This window comes from Austrofundulus limnaeus, unplaced genomic scaffold, assembly GCF_001266775.1.
Source record: "Austrofundulus limnaeus strain Quisiro unplaced genomic scaffold, Austrofundulus_limnaeus-1.0 Scaffold117, whole genome shotgun sequence".
Classification (NCBI taxonomy): domain Eukaryota; kingdom Metazoa; phylum Chordata; class Actinopteri; order Cyprinodontiformes; family Rivulidae; genus Austrofundulus; species Austrofundulus limnaeus.
Genome location: NW_013952519.1, coordinates 47,088 through 55,016, shown reverse-complemented (window position 1 = coordinate 55,016; position 7,929 = coordinate 47,088). Strand labels below are relative to the sequence as shown.

At 38.6% G+C, this 7,929-nt stretch overlaps 1 protein-coding gene across 2 annotated transcripts in view; it reads right to left on the bottom strand.

Moving 5' to 3' along the window:
- Positions 1–7,929, bottom strand: part of herc2 (HECT and RLD domain containing E3 ubiquitin protein ligase 2) — a 91,168-nt gene that overhangs the window by 46,242 nt on the left and 36,997 nt on the right. For both annotated transcript variants that reach the window (XM_014014592.1, XM_014014593.1), the window contains exons 25-32: positions 6,896–6,999; positions 6,655–6,805; positions 6,357–6,571; positions 5,466–5,598; positions 5,163–5,290; positions 4,864–5,059; positions 4,651–4,784; positions 4,259–4,435 (exon numbers count right to left, since the gene is read on the bottom strand). In XM_014014592.1, the coding sequence (XP_013870046.1) occupies positions 4,259–4,435; positions 4,651–4,784; positions 4,864–5,059; positions 5,163–5,290; positions 5,466–5,598; positions 6,357–6,571; positions 6,655–6,805; positions 6,896–6,999 (1,238 nt within the window). The remainder of the gene's footprint in view (positions 1–4,258; positions 4,436–4,650; positions 4,785–4,863; positions 5,060–5,162; positions 5,291–5,465; positions 5,599–6,356; positions 6,572–6,654; positions 6,806–6,895; positions 7,000–7,929) is intronic.

Sequence of the window (7,929 nt, the reverse complement as noted above, 5' to 3'; positions counted from 1 at the left end):
GTATTGACTCAGGGGGGGCTGAATAATTTTGCACATCGCACTTTTCAGTTTTTTATTTGTAAAAAATGTTTTGATTCAATCCGCCTGTCGATCTCCCGCTCCGTTCTTCCCCCATTCGTGAACAAGATCCCCAGATACTTAAACTCCTCCACTTGAGACAGGGCGACCCCCCTGACTCGGAGAAGGCACTCTGCCCTTTTCYGGCTCAAGACCATGGCCTCGGATTTGGAGGCTCCTCCTTGAAACATTTGGGGTAAATTATTGACCAGAACAGACCACGAACATCCTACACTCACTAAAGTTTGAGTAGCTTTGTTACTTTTGTCCATACATTCTGACCTRTATCAGAGTCATTTAGAAGCTCACAAATGAGTCTGACCATCTCTTGTTTTCTAACAAACCAAACTCAAAGACCGTGTGTTCATTTGCTGCCTAACAAATTCCGCCTTCTGCCAGATGTTACTGAAACACAACATGAACTTTTTCACCTGTTAAATGATCTGATGTTGAGGCAGTTTGTCCATTCTTCTGTGTAGGATCTGTCATGACACCCTCACCTAGCATGCACTTTAGCTATAACAGCCCTGAGCATGGCAGCGATGCAGAACGCCACAAGTGTTACAGGCCCCTTTGTGGTTCACTTAAGGCTCGGATTCAGTAAATCATTCAAGTCTAATAAAAAATGTAACCCCTCTGGTGTTAAAATGCATAACTTTGTAGTGGTCACCTCAAGTGGAATAAACAACAAAACTGTCTGTGACCTTCGGCCTCTGACAGACCCTTTAAGTCAGACAGAAAACTCTGTTCCAGTTACACTGAATTTAGGCCATAACAGGTCATCTTAACCGTTAAAGAGACATTCTCTTTTTCTTAATTAGATAATAAACAGAATTATCTCCATTATTTTTTTTAACTAAGAGTTCTTATGCATCTGATAATCAGAGACAATGTTTATCAAAGTTACATGAGGAAGGAGAAGAGATCCTTCCCTTTAACTTTGATTCAGCTATGTTAAGGATTTTTCTGTTAAAATATCTTGCTTAACTAAACTAATCGTTATGGTTTAAGTTTTATTATAAAACGCCAATGTTTTATTTGTCTGAATCATATTGCAAATGTTTTTAGTTGAAATAATTCATACATTCGATGTGAAGTTACAGGTCAACACTGACATGCAAATGTTAGTAATTTTTGTTTAGTTCTACATGGYGACGGTAGTCTTGAACTAAAAATTTTTAATCTCTTTTAACTAAGGTATCCTGTTGTTGCAATAAAACTCAGCTGATCATCCCACGGACTACCTTCATTCTTGGACCATGTATTTCTGTCTTTGTTAAATAAATATTGCCATAACATGTATAGTGTGCATTTATAAGAACCGTTGTGCAAGAAGAAGTTGAAGTTTTTGTTATGTTTTTTTGTTTGAAGACTATTATTGTTTCAATTTATTTATTTTAAAAAAAGGGGTAGATATCAATAAGAATTTTTTTTCTTTTTTCTGCTACCTTTCATTTTATTTGTGTTGTATTATTATTTGTTGTATGTACAGCGCGTAAAATAAGTATTGAACACGTCACCATTTTTCTCAGTAAATATATTACTAGAGGTGCTAATGACATGAAATTTTCACCAGATGTCGATAACAACCTACGTGATCCATACATACAAAGAAATCAAACCATAAATGTCCAGAAATGAAGTTATTTGTAATAATGTGGAATGGCACAGGGAAAAGGTATTGAACACATGAAGAAAGGGAGGTGTAAAAAGGCATGGAAAGCCAAGACACCAGCTGAACTCTCTCAGTAATTAAAAAGCAAGCCTGCCCCTTGTCAGTGCAAATTAATATCAGCTGGTTCAGTCCCAAATGATGGCCAGGTATCACACAAGAAACATCTGATGATGGGTAAAAGTAAAGAGCACTCTCAAGACCTTCACAACCTTATTGTTGCAAAGCATAATGATGGCATCGGTTACAGAAGAATGTCTAAACTTCTGAAGGTTCCAGTGAGCACTGTTGGGGCCATAATTCAGAAGTGGAAAGAACATTATTTCTCCATAAACTGACCATGACCAGGTGCTCCTCACAAGATTTATGACAGAGGAGTGAAAAGAATTATCAGAAGAGTTGTCCAAGAGCCAAGGACCACTTGTGGAGAGCTTCAGAAAGACCTGGAATTAGCAGGTACGTTTGTTTCAAAGAAAACAATAAGTAATGCACTGAACCACCATGGCCTGTATGCACGCTCACCACGCAAGACTCCACTGCTGAAGAAACAGCATGTTGAAGCTCCTTTAAAGTTTGCTGCACAACATTTAAACAAGCCTGTGAAATACTGGGAGAATATAGTCTGGTCAGATGAGACCAACATTGAACTGTTTGGATAATACACATCATGTTTGGAGGTCAAATGGCACTGCACATCAGCCCAAAAACACCATACCAACAGTGAAGTTTGGAGGTGGGAACACCATGTGTGGGGCTGTTTTTCAGCATATGGTACTGGCAAACTTCAAATAATTGAAGGAAGGATGAATGGAAAAATGTACAGAGACATTCTTGATAAAAAAATCTGCTTCCATCTACCAGGATGATGAAGATGAAACATGGCTGGACATTTCAGCAAGACAATGAGCCCAAACACAAAGCCAAGGAAACTCTCAGTTGGTTTCAGAGAAAGAAAATAAAGCTGCTGGAATGGCCCAGCCAATCACCTGACCTGAATCCAACAGAAAATCTATGGAAAGAACTAAAGATCAGAGTTCATAGAAGAGGCCCACGAAACCTTCAAGATTTGAAGACTGTTTGTGTGGAAGAATGGACCAAAATCACACCTGAGCAATGCATGCCACTAGTTTCTCCATACAGGAGGCGTCTTGAAGCTGTCATTGACAACAAAGGCTTTTGTACAAAGTATTAGATAAATTTCAGGTAGTGTGTTCAATACTTTTTCCCTGTGTCATTCCACATTATTACAAATAACTTCATTTCTGGACATTTATGGTTTGATTTCTTTGTATGTATGGATCACTTGGGTTTTTACCGACATCTGGTGAAAATTTCATATCATTAGCACCTCTAGTAATATATTTACTGAGAAAAATGGTGACGTGTTCAATACTTATTTTACCCATTGTATTTGTTTTGTTTTTAAATGGAAGGAATAAATTTGTTAAAAAAACAAAAAAACAGCGTTTTGGCTGCATGATTCGAATGCCTATGCCAACGGGGAATCTCAGCATGCCAACACACGACGTGTCCCAAAAACATGAGCTTCTAAGCTCCACAAGTAACTTGTTTACAACTTCCTCTGGGAAGGAATTTATTTTGAAATGGGATCCAGCTTTGTCTTGCCTCTACCTACGGCTTGATGCGGAATCAGACTGGCGCTGGAAACAAGCATGTCTAGAGAGGTCCCCAGCTGAGTAAGTGAACTTGACGGATTTCTTCTTCTTCTTCTTATTAATTATTATTATTATTATTATTATTATTATTATTAATTATTATTATTAAGTATATATATGTGTATATATCATATATTTTATATACAGTATTATATATATTATGTAAATGTGTATATATTATATTACTATGTTATATTATATATTATTACATAATATATCTTATTATATTATTATTGTAAAGCGTCTTTGAGGGTCTCGAAAAGCGCTATACAAGACTAATGGATTATTATTATTTCTTACCGACTGRAAGGGTGACTGACTCATCGTCAAGGTAAAACCTGGCTGTTCTGAGCGTATTCCTGGTTCTGACCGAAAGCAAGTGAAAAATGCTTCCCTCTTCTGGTTAACCCACATTATTTAAGATAAAGTTAAAGTTCTAATCTTACCTTCCTCCTTTCATTAAACTACCCTGCCTTGCCAAACTTAAGTACCTGCAAATGTTCTGGTTTGTATAACATCTAAAGCCTTATGTTTTGCTGTTTCTAAAGTTGTCGTATTTAATAATAAATAAGCTCGGACACGTGCTTATTTTATTGTTAATTCTTAAACTTTTATAGGAAATTTGATTGCTCACAATTAAGTTGTTCACTCATAATTTGTTTGATTTATATAAATAAATTATCTCGTTTGTTGCTGCATCAAATCGAATTCACTGAGTACTTCACTTATTGTGTTTGTCATTCACTCTTGCACAAAAGAGATATTTCCCTAAAATAAAAAAAAAACCTTGATAAATAATTTCCTATAACTTTCATTATAAGAAGTGTAAGTGACTCTTACACCTGCAACTCACCTGCTTAAGAAGACACTTCCTCATCTTTTCCACGTCGAGTGGTTCCTCTTTAAGTGCAAATTCTACTATGGTGCCCATAAGGCTGCACTGAGAGAAGACCCCAGGAACACTGTGTTTCAGCCAGCGGTACCTCTGAACGTTTGCTACAGTGTTTAGTAGTGGCTGCCACTTGTCCTGCTGCAAAATAAGATCATTATTATGCTTTAACATACCAATGATAGGCACACAGCAGAAAAATGGTTTTGAAAATTCATCAAACTGAAGAAAATGAAACAGCAGAAACATACAGAAACATCTCAGAAATTATAGATGTTAAAAAGTGACTGGAAAAGCAGCTCTTGAAAGCACAATTTATCATAATATTTATCAGCGACTTAGCCCAGTTCATCTACCTTGGATGTCTTGCCAGTGGGTGACTTCCTGTCTGCAGGAGTGGGGCTGATGTGAACATTATGCTCCTCTTCGTTGGTCCCCTCATTTTCCAGCTTTGGCTCTTCAATGTCAGCTGACTCTGACTTCTTAGGCACTGAAAAAGGAATATATTTACATTTGTTCAAATACATGACAATAATCCTTCACGTTGAAGCAGGCTGACAGGATCACACCTCTTTTTTTCCTTCGGTCCCGGATAAGTTTCTGTGCGATCCTCCTCCACCGAGGCTGAGAGCTCAGCAGCTTCAGTTTGGACACGATTGACAGGTCGTTGCTCACAGCTGGACGCAGCTCATTAAACAGGAAGCGTAGGCGCTCGATAACAGGGGCACACACTTCTTTATAGGAGCGACCTTGTTCCTGATGGGTCTTGAAGGGCAATAAAGTCGATGTAAATGTCTTGGTTTGTATATCAGACAGAGGTTTTATTTAAATCGTTATTATGTGTGGATGTCTCAAGTGGAAATCCTACCTTGATTAGAGAACATTTTGCCTGGTAGACCATGCGGCATACGTCAATCACAGATTTAGGGAGGGACCTTTGTTTTCCTTGGTCCACACCCAAGGCACACTGACTGACAAGTGAGAGGGCAATGTGACCTGTGACAGCAGAGGGCTGCATTTAAATAACTGCAGAGCCAATATAAAAGGTACTTGTATTTATATTTAAGTACAAACACTAAACACAAACAGATCATTTTCATTGTACAGTAAAAAATATCACGTCTATAACTCCTCCTTAGATAAAACAGTTTGAGCCCAGCTGCTTGGTTACCCAGGTCTTGGTGCTTGAGCAGGCAGCAGAGCAGCAGGCGGCCAACTTCCTCGACAGGATGCTCCGGAGGGAAGGTGATGGGTGTAATGAGATGGTACTGCTTACAACAACGCTCTATTTGGCATAAGAAGTCCTAGAACATCACAACAACAACAAAAGCAAAATATGAAAAAAAAATAAGACCATTATGCCTCATGTGGCTTGTTAAAGGGATCTCAGACTACTTTCACATGTTGGCCCTCATACAGCATCTTACTTTTTTATTCTACTAAAAGTGGTTTGTGGCACGTGGAAAAAAAAAATCACTTGATTTCTTAAAAATATATTTTACTTAAGCATATYACCATTTTGTTACTGATGCAGTGGATTTTGGGGATGATGATGACAGGTGAGACTAGAACACGACTCAAGACTAAAAAGTTATAATGTGTGACAATAAGGTTATATTTTGTATTAGTTACTTTGTTCTGTATAATAAATGAGTTGAAACGATTAAACATGATGTTTTGTTAGCTAAGAAGCTAATGTGAAAGCCAACAGGCTAAAGCCGAGGTTCTTCCATGAAGCAGCTCTGTTGTCCTCCATCATCATCTTCAGTTTCAGGCTGAGTCATTTCTACGTTCTCCTCTCTGGTTTCATTTAAAAGGACTGAACTGCTGTTCAAGCTGGATAGAGGAGGTCGGACCAGAGAGTCATCACTTACCCAGAATACTTTGCGGCATAAATAAAATGGTGACCTTCACATGACAACATATTATTTAATTTATAAAACTAAACAGCCTGCAGTATTTTTACAGTTTTGTATTTATAGCTGAAGTAATAGTTTATCAAATAATGTCTAATGTTCAACTAGTCAGAGATCCCTTTAAGGAAATTTAGTCCAGCTTGTACCTTCACAGTGTGGTCCTGAGTGTTGTTGTCAGCGATGGCCTGCAGAAAAGGTTGAGCATGGTCGCTGAGCGTTATCCTGTGGGAGTAAAGTTTGGCTTTATCAGGAGTGGTTGTACCCAGGGAGCTGCAGTGGTCTTCATCCTTTTCCTCATTATAGTTGTAGTGGATCTGACTGGTCTGAAGGCCACCAGAGAATATGGAGGTCTGGAGCCATTCTGGTCAAGGAGAAAGGAAAAATCAATCAAAAATGACGTGCAAGATTTTCCTGTCTGGTTTGTTTTTAAGTTTTTCAACCCACTGGCACATTCGATTTCCATGGGCGACAATGGAGTGCTCTTGGCAAGGTAGGAGGCATGAAGACCCAGCAGCAGCCCCAAGTTCCTCTCAGTGTCAATAAGAGGAGAGGACAGACTGCTGAGATCTGGAGTGGTGACGGTCTCCTGGTTGGGCTGGAACAAAAAATGTCACAATATCAAAAAGGAAAATTATTGACTGAACAAGCGTGTGAATTGTGGTATGCATGACGGGAGGGTTAGTACCTCCATATATTGTCCAACACAGAAAGCCTGCATAGATTCCCTCGTGTCTTCAAACTGTAGAGCAGCTTCCAGAGCAACCACAGGGTCCTCTCCTGCAAACTGAGCTGGAAAAAGAGACATGCTGGTTTGATGAACGAATAACAAAGTGAACAGGAAACATTTCTGTAGAGGTCTTAAAGGGTTAATGCAGTTACTGCCTGAAACTCCATCATCTGCTAACTTTAAAGTTCAGTAATAATTTGGGACTTTTGTAATTCTCTAAAACTTCTACTTAAATTTAAGCTGCCAAAATGCTGACATTTTAAAGTATAAACATAAGAAGTGTAAGGACAAGAAGATTCCTTCTTCTTGAAGAGAACAGGCTCATTAGGGTCACACCTGTGTTTCTGAMCATGAGAGCACTCTTTATGAGACAGGCAGACAGATGACAGAAAAAACGTTAAACAAATGGGCACCGTTCAAAACGAGACATTTTTACCTTTTTTTAATACAAGTCTTTGATGGTACAGCACTTTGGTCAGCTTTTGTTGTTTTTAATGTGCTATATAAATAAATTTGACAATGAGTTTGAGAAATACTACTTCTCTCATTTTGAAGAGAAAATTCTGAGTTCAGTGGAAATTGTGTGTGTATACAGAGTGTATTCTGCACTGTGATAGATTTAAGAGAAAACTGTAAGCCCTGTTACACTAAGAGACACTGGCTTTGTCAGGAGTTGCAACCAGTGTAGACCGCGGCCAACGTTGTCCACAGTCTACGTGGGCCATAGGCCGCTCGTGTCGGCTGCATAAACGGTTGTGAAGAGACGGTCTAGTCTACAGAAGACGTAAGTTTGCGTGACCACGCTCTGCCTCATTATCATGGTGATACGTTTTATATTACATACCTTCAGTTGTTTTTCCAAGGTACAGTGGGGAAAATAAGTATTTAGTCAGTCACCAATTGTGCAAGTTCTCCCACTTAAAAAAATGAGAGAGGCCTGTAATTGGCATCATAGGTAGTCCTCAACTATGAGAGACAAAATGTGAAAAAAA